Here is a 19,493-nt window from a genome sequence, read left to right as displayed (position 1 = left end):
CATCTGTGAAACAAAATACTACAAATCCGCTTTCCAACCGACTACAACATGTGTTAAAAATGAGTCGTGTGTGTATTTATTATTCTCTATTATTATTAAAACGTTTATTACCATGGTTTCTTTTACCGTTTTACCTTACTGCTACTTTTACGTTTACTACTACTAAGCGTCTGTGTGTTTATCACCGTTCTTACATATATGGGTGTGTGTGGGTGTGTATGCTCTTACATACAGTTCACTGTTATATGTGTGTGTGGGTGTGTGTTCTTATCCTTACATCGTTTCTTTTGCCTTGAAAGTCTCCGAGATGTATATGTGCAACAATAATGTGAACATACCTGCTTGCCTTGGCCAGCGGATGATGCCTTCTGGTCGCTGCTGGTCTGCCATCTTGTGGGGAGTGGTACTACTGCAGACAGATTCATTAATGAACACAAGATGGGATTTGAAGCTTCAATCTTTTATTTCAAGGCAAGCCTAATATCTCGGACCCTGGGTGTCGGAGAGCCGAATCTCCAATCTGCTTTCTCTGCTGTGCAAAACCACTCTCAGCCCATGTGGTCGTCAACCGGAAGGCCTCAACCACAATTCCCGTGTTACCCCTTAATTTCGGGTACATCTAATCTAGGTCATTAAAGGTGACTTGGTCTGATGCTTGTCAAACCTAACCTTTTCTGACCCTGCTAAATCGCTGATGGGAAATCCAAACATGCTTATATAACTTTCTATTTCTAAAACTACCTATATAGCAATTAAGCTGGGATTCCCAATACTACACAGGGTTGTCTTCAAATCTAATGTAAACAAATACTTGGTGAGCCGCCCTCTTGGATAATCAACTCCTCTGATCCCCGGTCTCCTCCCTCCCTTCCCATGTAAAATATTCACAGTAAGAACTCGTCTAGCTACAACCAGAGCAAAGAGCTTTCCTTTCTTTCTCTCTCTTGCTATACCAGAAAACAAACAAAACTTGCATGAAAAATTTTCTTTTCTTAGAAAATCCTATCGGTGAACGATGTTATCCAAATGCAAATATCGCGGCATAATAAAGTGGATCATGGGTTTACTGGCCGCATAACTCTTGCTTCTCTTCTTTTGTCCTTTAGTCCTCACATTCCCGGAGCAATGTTTCTGACAGACAGACAGAAGAATTACTATTCCACTAAACACTTATCGTAGGCAAGTTTTTGACCTTAAAGTAATATATTCTTTTGGCTTCTTACATCAAGTGGCTTCATGCCTTGTCTGAAGCTATTCTCCCTCACTCCCAATTATTTTGACACATTGGTTCAAGTTAAGCAATGCTAAGCCTGACCAGTGCCGGATTCTGGTTTGTAGGAGATCTTTACAGACAATGAGTATGTGTCCAACAATGAAGGGTAACTGGCCTGCTTTGCACAAGGCAGCTTCCCAACCGGCTACGACATGGTCATCTTCAGGTCTAATGTAAACAAATACTTGGTGGGATTTGCTCTTGGATAATCAATTCCTCTTAAGTAATCCTCTGCCAATTCCACCTGTTGTCTCCCATCCTCTTATGGTGGTGTTCATCGTCGAACTGATTATCTCTTTAACCTTTATCCTTGAGTGGCTCCCAGGCATTGATAAGTGGTGATGTGACCCATTATTAAAAGAAAAAAAAAAGAAACCATGCACATATTTTGGTAAAAGTAAGAACACTACAATAATCTATACTTGAACAACTGTTAAACATGGTCAGTATCAGATCGCAACCATTTATTCTCAAGTACATCCGGCATTGATGGCCTAACTGAATAATCAAACGTCAAAAGGTAACATATAAGATCTTTACAGTCGTTGCTGAGGTCAATCCATCTACTCCAAGGTAAATTCAGTTTCCGATGATCCTCAACGATTTTTGATCTGTCCTTGCGTGTGTCAAACGGCATTTTACCCGTACTCATGATGTAAAGGATAACGCCAAGAGCCCAAACGTCCACTTTTACTGTCTCATAAGGTTCACCGAGGAGAATCTCCGGAGCCGCATATGATTTTGAACCACAATATGTGTGGCTCAATTCTTGCATTGGGTTCAGTTTTGAGAAACTGAAATCGGTGATCTTAATGTTGAAATAGTGATCCAACAAGAGATTCTCCAGCTTTAAATCTCGATGGCTGATATTCTGGGCATGCAAATAAGCGATGGCACTGCATAGCTGCAAATAAAAATAGAACACAAATATCATAAATTTGCACATTTTTGAAAAGGAATTTTTAGCAATCATTCTACAAAATATAATTTTTCAAACTTAACCAGATCAAATAACATAAATTAACCCTCTGAGTATTCATTTCAAACAATAAAGTTTAATGATTATATTTTATTAGTTACAAAAATTTCAGAATGTTGTCAGTGTTACGGAAAAAAAGATTAAATCTCTATTGTCTCTAAAAAACTGTATTTTGTGCTATAATTTTCTTATATTTATTTTAATTAAATAAATGCGTAACAAAAACTTTCTCAAACAAAAACACGCCTTTATTGTTGTGAGATTTTCAATTTTGTCCTGAAATTGCATTTGTCAGCCCCTGCTATGCTCTCTCCAAATGTTTCAACTGAAAACAAAAAAACATGGTTCTTTCGCTGTAGTGCAAAAGTGCCATTTAATAGAAAATTTACTTTTTACAACTATTTTTAAAATGATTCTAGAAGCTTAAATTTTCATTGTACGTCCAAACAATGTGTATGACATCTGTAGCATATAAATAAGACTATCAAATAATGAATGATAAAATTTGACTATTATGATGGCGGCCATCTTGAATTTATAATGAGATTGACCCTCTGAGCATCTTTTCATGCAGATAAGCGATGACACTATATAACTGCAAATAGAAACAGCTATTTTTTTTTTTGTAGAAAAATGATTTTTTACAACTATTTTTAAAATGATTCTATAAGCTTAACTTTGATTGTATGCCCAAACAATGTTTGACGTCTGTAGCATATAAGTAAGACTATCAAATAATAAATTCTAAAAGTTTACTATTATAATACTGTGACAGCGGCCATCTTGAATTTATAATGTGGTTGACCAACCGCTCATGGGAAATTATAATTTTCTCATGCACACATTAGTCAACTGCTTAATTTATCATGTATATTTGTGCTCGTATTATTTTGATTCTTCAGACTACTGTTCTTATCTCGAGTGCCATTTTCACAATATTTTAAGTCTTCAACCTTCAGAGAAGTGTAACTTACAACCGAATTTTGCCAAGCACTTTAACCACTATGTCACAGGTCTGCAATGATAAAACACTTAGTAGAATTCATTTGTAAGTTACATTCTTCTGGCGTTTTAAGATTCAATCTCCAGTGCAGGCAACACTCAAAATACAATTGCGAATTACTTAAAACTTCTACCCAGTCATGGTTGACAGAACGAGAGCATGCTACCCCTGTAGATTAAATAAAGGGTTCTATTCAAAATTCGAATTCAAGAGAAAGATTTCTGAGTTTGACAAGATACAATTGAAGAAGAGTGGGTGTTACATTACGTTGTAAAAATAACACTGAAGTTGAGAAGAGTAGTCCAAATAATCCAAATATGAATTAACCCTCTGAGCATTATAATAATAAATAGTAAAATTTGACTATTATGATGGCGGCCATCTTGAATATAATTGCAAAATATAATTTCCAAACATAACCCAATCAAATAATATGAATTAACCCTCTGAGCATCGATTTTTTTTTTTTTTTGTAAAAAAATAATTTTTACATCTATTTTTAAAATGACTGTAAGTTTAACTTTCCATTGTATTTCAAAACAATGTATATGACATTTGTAGCATATAAGTAAAATTATCAAATAATAAATTCTAAAATTTGACTATTATGATGGCGGCCATCTCGAATTTATGAGGAGGTGGATGATCCCTGCATGCAGATAAGCAATGGCACTGCACAGCTGCAAATAAAAAACACAACACAAACATCAATTTGTACATTTTGAGAGATATTATTCACAACAATTCTTTGAAATATAATTTTCAAACTTAACCCTTTGAGTGCTGAATTTCTTTTGAAGATTTGGTAATCATGCAGAATAATAACTGTTATAGCGTTGGAATTTTTATGGAATTTTTATGGAATTTTTATGTAAAATGTCAAAAGGTCCTGAAATGCTGAGCCATTAAAAATCACATCAGACAACAATTGGCGAACGCAATAAAAATATTGCGGAAAATTCAATAAAAATTAAATTCAATGAATTTTTAGAAAACTGATTGAAGTCAACATGAATTTAATACAGTTAGCAAAAGTACTGAATTCTCTGGAAGCAAATATATAGATTTTTGCTAAAAATGGAAGCTTATAGGCAAAACAAATACTGGCACTTTTGCACTACAGCGAAAGAGCCATGTTTTTTTGTTTTCAGTTGAAACATTTGGAGAGTGCATAGTAGGGACCGACAAATGCAATTTCAGAACCGAATTGAAAATCTCACAACAATAAAGGCGTGTTTTTTTTTTAGAAAGTTTGTTACGCATTTATTTAATTAAAATAAATATAAGAAAATTATAGCACAAAATACAGGTTCCTTCATAGTAGTGCAAAGTTATTCAAATACATGCCAAATCCTAAATCTTAATTCTAAACCCTAAATCCTAAAAGAAAAAAAAAATCATACAAAAAATCATTCTTTTATTATAAGAAAAATGAATATTTATCTTCATTTGAAGAAAAAAAAATCATAAAAATAAATATCCATATAATTTGGTTTCTTCAAACTACTGTTCTCATCTTGAGTGTTATTTGCACATTTCGGTCGGTATAACCTCTGACCTTCTTCAGGTGTATCTTGTTGAACTCGGAAATCTTTAAGTCAAACTTGGGAATCTGCACAAAATTTCAAACAGAACTGTGGGAATTGCATAAGTAGACCATCCTGTCCTCCTATAAAGTGGTGACCCCAACGTGATGGGCTGCTTATGTTATAGAACGCTTTATTTAATCCATGGGGGTAATATACTCTCGTTCCATCATCTACAGGGTTGGATAGAAAATCTAAACAATTCACAATTGTATTTTTGGGTTGCTTACACTAAGGATTGAACCTTCAATCTCCAGTAACTTTTACAACTGAATTTCACCACATACTCTATCCACTATGCCATGAGTTGTTGCAGACAATTTATTTCGTATATTTATGCTGTTGTGTCGGAAGTGTAATGTGAAGCTCTTTGTTTATTTAAAAACAAATCGAGCACTGTAAAAGTGGCAGTTAAATGTTTATATAAATAGACATTTGATGATATCGTTTACAGACACTGATCCCATGAGCCAGAGGGTAAAACTGCCGACTTATCACCTAGATGGTTATAGATTCAATCCCTGGTTGGATATGGGTTCTAGTCTAGTTGCACTGAAGAGCTATGATACAACAAAACAGTCTGTCTGTGGATGACTAATATATATATATATTGTTTTAACAAATCAAGACATCAAAGAATGGATTGATAGCAACAAATAGTGTATTTCATCGTTTGTTACAATTGTTTCAAGACCATTCGGACAAATTCAAACCCTATATCGTTGGAAAATTTTCACAAGAACAGCCTCTCATCTTTCCCATCAGTTGTATCGTCCTATCAAGGATTGTTCCATTTTTTTCACTTGCAATATGTTGGGACGACCATGAAGCATTTCTTTTCTCAATTCAATGTTTTCTTTCTTTGACTCAATGAGTTGCCTTAATAAAAGCACGTTTTCTTGCTCAATGGTATTTTGATGGTAAATATATCCAATGTCTAATGTGGTCCAAGTTTTCATGCTTTACAGTAAAAATGTGTTCGTAGCACCATGTAAGAATTCCATACAACGGGATGTTATACCCTTTCAATTCTTGGTGAGCTCGATACGAAATGCCAATGGCCGTGCCCATGCTCAGTATTTTATAGAAATCAGGGGATATACTCTGGTTGCCTTTCTGTCCAGGGGAGATCATTCTGGTTCCCTCCTATTGTCAGAGACAGATAACTCCTACACTTATACGCCCCAGAGAATAAAAAAGACATTCAATGATTTTGGGGAATGACAAACTATTTATGATTTATTTTATAAAACAAGATGGCTGCAATTTTCATCTGCTAACACAATTAAAGTTTTTTTTTTTTTTTAAATAATTCAATAATATTCAGGTAATTTTGATTGCATAATTTGGAAGCTAACATTGTAATTTATTAGAATTGAAAAAAAAAATCAGTAGAAACCATTTTTTTTAATCTGAAAACTCCATTTATTGACTACAAAATTTCGTTCTAGAGGCGCCGAAATTTCGTGTAGAGGCGCCGAAATTTCACCAATTCATTAATTGAAAATAATCATAAACCGCTGAGGCAGATTTTTAAAAAATCAATTACGAAAAGCCCTCCAAGAATACAGAGATTTTTATTAGCACTGCAGAAATATGAATTTGAGGTGATATATATCCTGGGCCATGATCAGTAATTGCAGACGCATTATCACGTGCATATCTAAAGGATAACAGATACAGAAATTTTTTTTTTTTTTTTTTTTTATTACATTTTCACCCCAAACAAGGCAAATTGCCACTTTGGTGTAGGGGGCTACTATCAGGGGCAACAACTACTGGGGTACTATGTAGGGATTTGAGCAGCAAGATGTCGGTTCACGTTACACTTGAACTTCTGCACGTCAGTACTGTTGGGGAAGCAGGGACCTGGAATGGAATTCCAGAGTCTAGCGGTTCTGGGGAAGAAACTACTGGACTAAAAAGATCTTTTACATCTAGGGATCTCTACAGTGTGGGGGTGGGATTTAGCAGCCTGTCGGGTTTGTCGAGGGTGCTCACGTCGTGGGGGCACAAGTGATTGCAGTTCGTCAGAGCATTCACCACTAAAATACTTGTAGAAAAGGCAGAGGGATGCAACATTTCGTCGATGGGACAGAGACTGAAGCTTAGATGCCAGTTCAGGGCCTATCAGGTTTGCGACTCTCTTTTGAACCTTGTCAAGGAGCGAGAAACTAGTAGCAGATGCACCAGCCCAGATGTGGCAGCAATACTCCATACATGGGCGAATGGTGGCCTTATAGAGGTACAGGATACTTTCGGGTGTTAGTAGTTTTCTAGCATGGTAGAGAGAGCCCACCTTTCTTGCAGCGGCCCTGGCAATGCCTTCAATGTAATTGTTCCAACTCATGTTTCCTGTGAACGTTAGGCCAAGGAGTTTGAAAGATGGACTCTCAGATAAAGAGTCGTTGGCCATTGCTATGGGTGGTAGAGAGGGCTTCTTGTAATTATTGAATGAAACTAGTTTAGTCTTGGCAGCATTGAACGCGACCAACCACTTTTGTCCCCATTCCACTACAGATTGGAGGTCTTCCTCTAGTGTTTCTGCCATTTCTTTAGAAATGTGTTCATTCGTCTTCCTGTCGTGCCTGCCATAGAGTGTAGTGTCATCAGCATATATACCCATCTCAGAGGCAATTTTGTCGGGGAGGTCAATATCTTTATCTCTATCTCTGCTATTATATAATAGTCACTGGGTGTGTGTGCACGTGTGTGTGTGTGTGTGTGAGTTCCTTTCTTATGGGTTCTGAAACGGCTGAGCTTATTTTTGGTTAATGTGCACTGGTCTAACCTGCAAAGGGTGTTTATTCTGAAAGCTGTTCTCAACATGTGGAGGTTGAAAATAAGAAAATGCCTTTCGGAATAAACACCCCCAACCTCCCCATGTTAAGAACGGCTTTCAGAATAAACACCCCCAACCTCCCCATGTTAAGAACGGCTTTTGGAATAAACACCTCCAACCTTCCCATGTTAAAAACTTTCGGAATAAAGACCATTTACAGGTTGGACAACCAGAATACATTGCTCCTATTTTTTGCAAATTTCACACAAAGCTGATTTATATGTGTTCTTAGCTTTGTTTTGTACAGAAATTCATCTGATAAGTATCGAAAATCAAAAACATCCGCTCTTAAAAATAGCTTTTCTCTATTCTAGATAAAAAAAATAATTTTTACAGGGAAATATTTTACGTTACACCAACCAAGGGAGATAATAAAATTTCAGCAAATCATTTCTTCTAAAAAAAAGACAGATTTATTATAATATAGCTTAATAATTAATAGATTTATTATGATATAGCATTCGACTACAGATCAAATGGTCTCCTGTTTAATCTCGGGCGTACATCATTTTATTTTATTTTTTTCTTATTAATAAGTTAAATTTACGATAAAGAAGAGGTACCATGTAAAATCGCCGCAAATCATTTCTTCGTTTGCATATTTTAAAACTAAGCATTAATCAGAAGTGACTTTTCCAGAGCATTCATCGTCAAACCCAAATATCAGTTGATGTGATGTTGTGTAGCGGGGTGGTGTTTGTATACTCGTACATATACAGTACATGTGTATATACATGTTTGATTTGTGATGTATTTGTATCACTGAGGAGTTCTATATATGTGTATACTGTTGCATCATGATTTACTCCTGATCTGAAATGGAACACGTACATCAAGTCTGTTGCCAAGGTCGCTGGAAAGATGGTGGGATCCTTCTACCGCTCCAGAAGATATCTCACTACTGATGCAATTCTCTATCTATATAAAAGCCAAGTACGTCCAAGGATGGAATACTGTTGCCACATCTGGGCAGGAGCTGCTAAAAACAGCCTATCCTGCCTTGACAGAGTACAAAATAGACTTTGTGGCTTAGTGGGGATTCCCTTTTCTCTACCCTGCAACCTCTCTCCCACAGAAGAGACATTGCGAGCCTATCCTTGTTTTATCATTATTTCCATGGCAGGTGCTCGTCTGAACTCCAATCTCCGGTCCCCCCTCGCCAATCTTTCATGAAAAACACCCGTCTAGCTGAATCCACTGTGAAAAATTTCCCCCACTCTACATCTGTGCCTAAATCAAAACGCGGATTCCATGAACAAAGCTTCTTTCTTAGAACTGCACGCCTGTGGAACTCTGTTCCGTCTGCCTGCTTCCCATCGGACTACAACTTGGATGTCTTCAAGTCCAATGTTAACAAATTCCTAATGAACCGCCCCCTTAAGTAAACACTTCATCAAATCTCCACACTAACATAATGTACTTGCAATAACCCTTATCCCTGAATGGCTTCCGGGCCTTGATAAGTGGTGATCACTGTGTACAAAAACAAAAAAAAAAATGTGTTTGAATGTGTATATGTGGCACTAATAAATGTCCGTGTGTTCTTATCATAAACGGACCATATGTATGTATGTACGTATGTATGTATGTATGTATGTATGTATGTATGTATCAATAATAAAAAAGCTGGCAAACGGTCACTCAATGAGGTCTGATTCTGATATGGGCATCAATGGAAATAAAGGCTCTGGAACATCCAAGGTCTGCTCTGGCAAGTGTTCGTGGCACCACAGCCTGGACTCGGTCATCAGCAGATGTGCAGAACTGTATGTGTGTATATATATATATATATATATATATACATATATATATATATATATATATATATATATATATAATTACACACATACAGTATACATATATATATATATATATATATATATATACAGTATATATATATATATATATATATATATATATATATACATAAACATATATATATATATATATATATATATATATATGTTTATGTATATATGGGTATTGTAGGTGACCGTCCGGCACGTGCTACTAGTGGCGCTCATATCTGCCTCTTTTGACTCAGAGATGTATTAAATAATGGCAATACTTGAGAACGAGTTTGCTGCCATCATGTATGTATGTATGTATGTATGTATGTATGTATGTATGTATGCATGTATGTATGCATGTATGCATGTATGTACGTATGTATGTATGTACGGTTCTGGACCATCCAAGGTCTGGACCGGAAGGTGTTCAAGGCACCACAGCCTGGACCTGGTCATCAGCAGATGTGCAGGACTGTATAAAGTTCATAGAAGTGACCGTCTGGCACGTGCTACTATTGGCGCTTATGTCTGCCTCATTTGAGCCAGAGATGTATTAAGTAATGACAATACTCAAGAACGAGTTTGCTGCCATCATGTATGTATGTTGTATTTGTTGCGTAACGGACTGTTGTCCTTGTATCCTTAATGTCATAGTTTTTCTAGTGATTCATCTCATCTAGTGGTTTTGGTGTATGCATCAGAACATATAACAACATATACATAACGACATAGCTGTTCTGCTATTGTTTCTTCTGGGAGATTCACCAATCGTCCTTGGGGGAGCTGGAATCTGTTAGAAGGAACATTCAAGACAGGATCCAAGACGATATGAGATTTTATGTATTCGTTTCACTCCCAGGAGCAGAGGAGTGATCAACGATCTCTGGCTTGAAGTCGTTCTTCTATGTCTCCATTCTAAGACTTCTCCCCCCCCCCAAGCATGGTGCGCACAGTTACAGGTCCTGTTGGAGCCAGACCCTTTAAGATAAGCCCTTTGTCTAGTTTAGGTTCTTATTTCAGTGAATGCATCCCTTCTTCCAATAGGAAACCTCCAAGATGTCCACACCCCAACTTTTCTTTTTGTCCCTGGCCACCTTACTAATTAATCTCATCTTGGTGTGACATCACATACCCAACAACTCCACCACCCTTATTTTTTTTGTCCCCCTTTCTAGAATTCAGCCTCGTTTAGAGATCAACCTGCTTGTTTTTGGCCCCCCATCAAACCGGAAAACAGTAGGGTTAGTAGGGCTTTACTGATACTTTTTGTTTTATGGACTTTTTCCCCTCACCCTACGCCAATGAAATGTTTTACTTATTAAAAACGATTTTTCCAAAATTTTACTTTTTACAGAAAGTATATATATATATACAATTTTTGCCTCGGCAGCCGTGTCAAATGCATATCTTATTTTTCTTTTATTAATATTATTTGAATTTTTCCCCTTTTCCTTCCACATATTTGTGAATTATTCCATGGATTTCAGCCTTTTGGATTATTTTGGACCATCTTCCAATTACTTGATTTCCTTGGATTTTACTTGTGCGAATGGAAATTTAATTAACTTTCTTGGATTTACATTTTTGGATTTTACCGTCATTGGATAATTTACTTTCACCAGACTATCCATTCACGTGAAATCACCTTTTTCTTCCCCATATTCCCTCTGCTTCACTTTTTGTTATCAAGTAAGATCTTTGACTTACTTGCAGTTTCATCAAATATTTTTAATCAAATCCCGCATTTTGCTAATTCCTACCCTCTGATGAGAAGAAAAGTATTTCTTCGAAACTCCGCAGATTAAGGACTATCCACTTATTAAGTGTTTCCTTTTCAGATTAAATGTTTTTAAATTTTTTTCAAAGTGTTTTTTAACATGTTTTATTAACTATTTGCTCTTATGCGCAGATCATCATATAATGATTGGATCACTCTGACAGATGTTAAAAAGCATTTAAAAAATAAATGTTTGAATTTCAACAATGTTTAACAGTAGCCAAATAGATTAGGTCCTTGCTAATGAAGATAGAGATGGATTTTGTTGCCAGGTTCGAATTTATTGACTGGTGTTAATCGTGACAACCTGCACTGATGATTCCCGAAAAGATAAAACACTAGTGTCTGTAGGTATTTAATAATTATTATAGAAGAAAATAATTATATATATATATATATATATATATATATATATATATATATATATATATATATATATATATATATATTGAGAATGTGTGTGTATGAGGATACTTCTCAACCCTATATACTCAACGAATTTTTGATCTGCAAGCTTGAAATTTGGTATATAGGGTATTCAAATATGTGGAAAACGTTTTAATCAGTTTTCATCCAGAAAAAAGGGCTGCTTTTTCACGAATGCACATGCGTGAATCGTTCACATAGCAGATTACTTATGTTAAGAATAAGTAGGGTTGAAAACTCTTTTTAACGATTATGTCAAGCTGGCCTAATGGTTATCGTACTTGACTTAATGTCTTTAGGCTTTGATTTCGATCTCAGCTCGAGAATTTTTTTTACTTACGAGGAGTAAACTGTTTAGAAAAAAACATAATACTCGCATGCACAAGTCTCAGTTTCTTTACGTTGTTTTTTACTTTGTTTTTTTTTTTGTTTTTTTTTTAAGGAATAATATATGTTTAATACCTACGGTATTTCTGTTTATAGTAAATAAGAATTCTGCATTAATTAAAATATAATATTTATGCGTATTTACGACCAGGCAACGCCAGGCGGCTTGCTAGTAAGTATATTATATTAAAAAACAAAGCAAACAAACAAAACAAAACAGGAAAACACTTGATTTGGGAATCTTAAGTAGGACGACCCTCGGTGTGAATGTGGTATTACGGTGACTGAGAACTCTAGCTGGAATATCTTAGACAAATCAAAGGTACAGTGACAATGATGACCATAGACTCCCCTCCTCACTTTTTTTATTGGCCTTGTGCCTAATTTTGTTCTGTCAACATTTTTCTTGTCAAAATAAAATATATAAATCAATGTAGGTGCGACGATTAACTCAGTTTTATATAAATGTAGATATAGATATAGATTGCTACTTACTTGTCTCATTACAGCCTTCCTCCTGTTGTTTGAGAGCGGCCCAAACCTGATAAGATGATTCAACATGTTTCCGTTGTTTGCATACTCAAGTACGAGGTAAATCAACCGATTCTCTTCGAACGTCTCTATACATTTTATGATATTCTGGTGGTTAAGGGTCGGCCACAGTTTCAGCTCCCGGGGAAGGAAATGCTGGAGAAAGTCCTCTCTGGCCACAGCGCGATTCACGATTTTTACGGCAAACTTTTTGGATTCGTTTTGCAGGAGGCATGCTAGTTTAACTTCAGAAAAACTCCCGCTGCCTGCAGAAAGAAAAAAGAAAGAAGAAAGAAAAAAGAAAGAAAAAAGAAGGCAGAAAGAAAAAGAAAGCAGAAAGAAAAAAGAAAGAAGAAAAGGAAAAAGAAAGAAGAAAAGAAAAAAAAGCAGAAAGAAAAAGGAAAAAGAAAGAAGAAAGGAAAAAGAAAGAAGAAAAGAAAAAGAAAGCAGAAAGAAAAAAGAAAGAAAAGAGAAAGAAGAAAGGAAAAAGAAAGCAGAAAGAAAAAAGAAAGAAGAAAGGAAAAAGAAAGCAGAAAGGAAAAAAGACAGAAGAAAGGAAAAAGAAAGGAAAAACAGAAAGAAAAAAGAAAGAAGAAAGGAAAAAGAAAGAAGGAAAAAGAAAGCAGAAAGGAAAAAAGAAAGAAGAAAGAAAAAAGAAAGAAGAAAGGAAAAAGAAAGAAGGAAAAAGAAAGCAGAAAGGAAAAAGAAAGAAGAAAGAAAAAAGAAAGAAGAAAAAAGAAAGAAGAAAGGAAAAAGAAAGAAGAAAGAAAAAAGAAAGAAGAAAAAAGAAAGAAGAAAGGAAAAAGAAAGAAGAAAGAAAAAAGCTAAAGAAAAAACTAGCTAAAGTTAATGCATAACCATAAAGGTATTACTTCTTAACCAGCTTTTTAAACGAGTTAAAAATAACCAGACTTTTTCAATTTGATAAAAGTTCCATTATAGCATATTTATTATGGAATGGAGCTGGAACGGTTTAACATCCCAGCTCGACCTAGATAAAGGCAAAAAGTATCCATGCATTAATATGGGAGGGGAGACTATCTTCAAGTACTACCCTAAGCTGGGGATGGGGCAACGGACTTATACTAAATAGATATTAATAAGTCCTTCTCACCTTTTTTATTTTTATTTTATTTTATTTATTTTTTATTTATTTATTTATTTATTTATTTTTTCTCAATGGAGAGTAGATAATGCATGGGGATGTGTTATCGGCAGCTCCAGTAACTCTCGCTTCTCCTTTTTGTCCTTCAGTCCTCATTTCCAATGAATAATTTTTCTGACAAAGGGCGAAGAAAAAGCTGCTTTCCAGGTCGGTAGTACTTTGTAAAGAATAGCCTGAGATGTCAGAAATTTTCTGTTTCTATGTCTATCCTTGTGGTCATGTCACTAGTAAGGGTGCTGGAGGTAAACGTTTCATCTGGGCTGACGTTACCTGCCTGATAGTCAGGGACCCAAACCTTGGATTAACCACTAAAGGAGGCTGTCCTATCAGCAGATGCAAAGTACTGGGGCTGCTGTATTGCCATTTGGTGAATGGATTCTGGACCATACAGTAGTTTCTGGTAGGACCTCTCGATGCCATACTAGTGGGTATTTGTTATGGCTTCACCTTATCATGTGCCAGAAAAAAAAAGAAAAAAAAACTTGCCTTTTTCTCTCTTATTTTCCCTCCCTGTCCTGCTCCAACCAAGTCTACCGACCTGCTCTACAAATCCCAAAACCTCAACAGTCATGACAAATCTCCAAAAAAGAAACACGAATAAACCTAGAACCCTATCCTCCAACGTAGACCCCTACTACCAAGTCTCCTTCTCCAACATCAGGCGTCTACGTTCCAACCTTCCAGAGATTGAAACACAATACAGGAGACGAAACCGGACATATTCTTTCTAAGTGAAACTGGCATAGGGCCAACCACTTCTCTAGACGAATTCATAATTCAAGGATACTCCAACTTAACATCTAAATCTGACCCCCAAGATCGCCATGGGCATGGAATACGTGCCTACATTAAAGATGGCTTCCCATGTGGCAGGGATATCTCCAGTGAAGACCCTAATTTACCTTATATGTGCTTCCGGGTTGCACTAGCTTACACCACTGCATTTATATTTGCTCTCTATTGCCCCCACAACAGTGGGGTTACTATCTTTAAGAGCATATCTGAGAAAATTGACCACATCCTGTCTGCTCAACCTTCGGCTAACATTCACATTTGCGGTGACTTCAATGTCCATAATGTGGAATGGCTGACCCACTCAAATAAAACCGATTACGAGGGGAGGTTTTGTCATGATTTTGCCATGGCCTATGACCTCACTCAGATTGTTCACGAACCCACTCATGGGCCCGATACACCCGGTCAATATGCAAGCCTTCTAGACCTTTTCCTCACAACTTCCCCTGAGCTGTGTTCATGTTCCGTTCTATCTCCTCTGGAATCCTCTGACCACTCCGTTGTATCAGTTAAGATAAAAATGAAATGTAATAAGTCCCCAGACGTAACTCTCCACCGTACCGTATATCGATACTCTATAGCTGACTGGGATAGCTTCCGTACATTCCTATCTGACCTACCTCTGCATTCCATGTTTAGAAAGGATGTGTCCTCTATAGTATCAGACCTGACCGAATGGTTAATTGTAGGCATATACCGATTCATACCATCGAAAAAATTCCAACAAAAACCTAAGAGCCAGCCATGGTTCTCCTTTGAATGCGCTGCTGCCATCGCACACAGAAATCATATTTTTCATAGCTACCAACGTAATAGATGTACTGAGACTAAAGCTGCTTTCAGGACTGACAGCAACCACTGTAAAAGAGTAATAAAACATGCAAGAGAGTTATATGCTCAGTCTGTTAAATCCAAAGTAGCTGAGCAGCAGCTTGGTTCCCAACAGTTCTGGCAAATAGCAAACAGGATCTTGAACAGAAGCGTGCGTTCTATCCCAACTATCATCAATGGACCTGAGGTCATCTCGTCAGCATCAGACAAGGCCAGACTATTTGCCAAGAATTTTGCAGCTAATTCTACCCTATGCGACAATGACCATCAACTCCCTGTATTTCTTCCTATAACAGACAACACGCTATGCAACATACAAATATCTGTGCGTGAGGTCGCTAAGCTAATCAAGAATCTTGATTCCAGTAAAGCAACTAGCCCTGACGGCATTCCAGTTATAGTGCTGAAAAAGCTCCAACCAGAACTTGCCGCCATACTTACAAAATTGTATAAGCGTTGCCTTAAGGAGAAGTGCTTTCCAATCCAACACCCTGGAAAACCTCATCAGTATGCCCTGTATTTAAGAATTCAGGTGAAAAGTCATCTCCCTCTCAGTACAGACCAATAAGTCTCTTGTGTGTCTGGAGTAAGTTGTTGGAATCCATATTAAATAAAGAAGTAGTCAACTACCTCAACAGAAACAACCTTCTTAGTGACATGTAATATGGTTTCCGCTCTGCAAGATCTACAGCAGAAGTGCTAACGGTTATATCACATAGGATTAGTGAATCTCTTGACAAAGGTTTCCTTTCTAGGGCAATTGCTCTTGACATATCGAAGGCCTTCGATAAGGTATAGCATAAGGGCCTACTTCACAAGATTTCCAGCTACGGTATTACTGGAAATGTTTTCTCAATCATTAAATCATTTCTCTCTAATAGGTTCATAAGAGTAGTGGTTGATGGGCAGAAATCAGAGGCCCACAGTATTAATGCTGGAGTCCCCCAGGGGTCCATCCTGGGCCAAACTCTCTTCCTGATCTACATCAATGATCTCCCAAAACACATACTTAAATCATTCGCTGACATCTATGCTGATGACACGACCATCTATGGCAACACATCAAAGGCCGTAAATGACAAAGTTCTCTCCAATTCTCTCTCCTCTGATCTTAAGTGCATGGTACAATGGGGGAAGAGGTGGCTGGTCACTTTTAATGCATCCAAAACCAAGCTTCTATCTTTACATCATCAACGCTCTGATCCACATCTGGCATCAATTGAAATGGATGGCTCTCGTCTTGGGGAGGCTCCATGTTTTGACAAGCTTCTGGGTTTGACCTTTACTCCTGATCTGAAATGGAACACGTACATCAAATCTGTTGCCAGGGAAGCTGGGAAAATGGTGGGATCCTTCTACCGCTCCAGAAGATATCTCACTACTGATGCAATTCTCTATCTGTATAAAAGCCAAGTACATCCAAGGATAGAGTACTGCTGCCACATCTGGGCAGGAGTTGCTAAAAACAGCCTATCCTGCCTTGACAGAGTATAAAATAGACTTTGTGGTTTAGTGGGGGATTCCCTTTTCTCTTCTCTGCAACCTCTCTCCTACAGAAGAGAAGTTGCGAGCCTGTCTTTGTTTTATCGTTATTTCCATGGCAGGTGCTCGTCTGAGCTCCAATCCCTCGTCCCCCCTCGCCAATCTTTCACGAGAAACACCCGTCTGGCTGAAACTACTGTCAATAATTTTCCCCACTCTTTATCTGTGCCTAAATCCAAATGTAGATTCCATGAGCAAAGCTTCTTTCTTAGAACTGCACGCCAGTGGAACTCTCTGCCGCTAGCCTGTTTCCCACCTGACTACAACTTGGACGTCTTCAAGTCCAACATAAACAAACTCCTGACAAACCGCCCCCTTAAGTAAGACACTCTATCAAAACCCCCAATACTAATGATTACTACAATACTATCTCATTGATTACTGTACACGCAATAAATCTTATCCCTGAGTGGCCTTCGGGCCTTGATAAGTGGTGACCCCATGTAAAAAAACAAAAAAGAAAACAGAAAGAAAAAAGAAAGCAGAAAGAAGAAAGGAAAAAAATAGAACCCAAAACAGCTGTTGTTGTTTCATCCAATGCTAGTAGGCGCAGGTGTAGGTGTATCAGAAATTTGGAGGAATTTTTGACACCCCTAACAGAAAACTGTGAATAAAATATTAAAAAAAAATCGTAATTTCTATTTTTAAAGTAGGTTGTTTATTTTCTGTATGGAATATACTTCCAAAATAAACTATTAAAGTTGTTTAAAAAATAATAGAAATATTATTTTTTCATTTTTTTAAAAAACAGTGTTTACAAAATGTTTACAAAATGCTGGCGTGCTTCCAGGCAGCCATTTTTTTACATAATAAAATCAATAGAATTTTACGAGTTAAATATTTTTCAATTTTTAAACTTTAAAAATCTATCAAAATTTTTCTAATAGTTCAATTTTTACGATATTTTCTGGGGCAATGTGAAATTTTATGCTCTTTCCAATAAACCAAAGGTAATATTTGAGAGATACGTTTTTTTTTCAAATTCACCCCCACCCATTTTGAAATGTCTATTAAAATTTTAATAATTAATTTAACGAATTGGAGATAAAAGATGAATAAAGAAAATATTCTAATTTAAAACAAAAAAAAAACAAATATTTTTTTGGAAATTTACTTGTTTTTTTTTTTTGGAAATTTACTTTTTTTTTTAAAAAACACGTTGATTTTTTTTTTTTTTTTAAATGAAAGCTCATGTTATGCTTACATCATCAAGTAAATACCATACGCTGACGGCAAATATTTCTATTTGATTGAATGTTTTCTTTTTTTAGATATTAAAAAAAAAAAAAAAATTAGTTGATAAAGAAGTATTAAAATATATCAATCAAAAACTCGTGTACTTTTTGTTCTAGGGGAAAAACTTATAAGTGAATGTGCGTTTCCTTTTTAACTATGGAGGATGAAAAATACTAATTTTGGTTAACACACGCAATAAAAAAGAGACATTATTTATGTCCCTTGGACTAATCCGTAATTCATAAATTTCATTTTAGCAGCAGCAGCTCTTTACAGCTTCACGCAAAACACATTGCAAAAATGCGATTTTCTACAACCCTCACTTTAAAAAATCCTTTTATTTAAAAAATACATGGAATTTAAAATATAAATATAGATAAATTCTTAACAATGAAGGATGGAACTACCCATTTAATAGTATATTTTTTTAAGTAAGTGATTTTTTGGCATTTATATATATAATTATATTTATAAGCAAGTCAAAATATGTTGATTTTCTTTTTTTTTTTAAATTGCATAATTTGCTATTAAACCATTTATTTTTAAAAATTTGGTCTTTGCTCCTTTAATTGAAAAAAGATTAGGGTTTGAATTACATTTTTCAAGTAGTTATAAGCTTCGAAAAATAGTAAGTTGAATTATTAAAGTTCTGATCATCATTTTTCATGGCCACTTTCTGATACACCTAGCACAGGTGACATGTGAACAAATTCCGATTGCCAGAGTCCTTGGTCGGCCATTGCAGCAACCAGTTCAGTTCCTGGCAGACCAGTTTCTTCCTCAATAATGGATTTCAGTGTTACACATGGACATCAAACTCTCCTTTTTGTTTTAATAATTGGGTTCTAAGTAGGAGGTCTCCCAATACGAAAGGGTGAATGCGGTATTATGGTAAAAAAAGATACTAGCTAAGAGAAATTTTTGTTTAGTTCTCGAGTGACAAGGATGACCAACGACCCCCATTCCCCCCCTTTTGAGTTGGCCTTGTGCTGAAGTTTTTTGTTCAGTTGAAACTTACATTGGAATTTTAGCTTGAATAAAGAATTTAATATCTCAAATTGTAATGTTTTGAAAGATTTGTTATAATAACTCTGTTCCGTCTGCCTGCTTCCCACCTGACTACAACTTGGATGTCTTCAAGTCCAACGTTAACAAATTCCTAATGAACCGCCACCTTAAGTAAACACTTCATCAAATCTCCACACAAATGTACTGTACTTGCAATAACCCTTATCCCTGAGTGGCTTCCGGGCCTTGATAGGTGGTGACCACCGTGTAAGAAAAAAAATAAAAAATAAATAAAAATAAAAACAGACTAAAGAGGAAGTAT

The 19,493-nt window shown here is 36.2% G+C and overlaps 1 protein-coding gene across 1 annotated transcript in view; it reads right to left on the bottom strand.

Moving 5' to 3' along the window:
- Window positions 1-437: 437 nt before the first annotated feature.
- LOC145249730 (testis-specific serine/threonine-protein kinase 3-like) overlaps window positions 438-19,493 on the bottom strand; it is a 29,059-nt gene continuing 10,003 nt past the window's right edge. Inside the window, exons 2-3 of the mRNA XM_080111632.1 lie at window positions 12,559-12,860; window positions 438-2,177 (exon numbers count right to left, since the gene is read on the bottom strand). Of these exons, the coding sequence (XP_079967758.1) occupies window positions 1,707-2,177; window positions 12,559-12,860 (773 nt within the window). The 3' untranslated portion in view covers window positions 438-1,706. The remainder of the gene's footprint in view (window positions 2,178-12,558; window positions 12,861-19,493) is intronic.

The sequence above is a fragment of the Euprymna scolopes genome, chromosome 28 (genome assembly GCF_053919585.1).
Source record: "Euprymna scolopes isolate OS-2025 chromosome 28, ASM5391958v1, whole genome shotgun sequence".
NCBI lineage: Eukaryota > Metazoa > Mollusca > Cephalopoda > Sepiida > Sepiolidae > Euprymna > Euprymna scolopes.
This window is presented reverse-complemented; position numbering and strand designations above follow the sequence as displayed.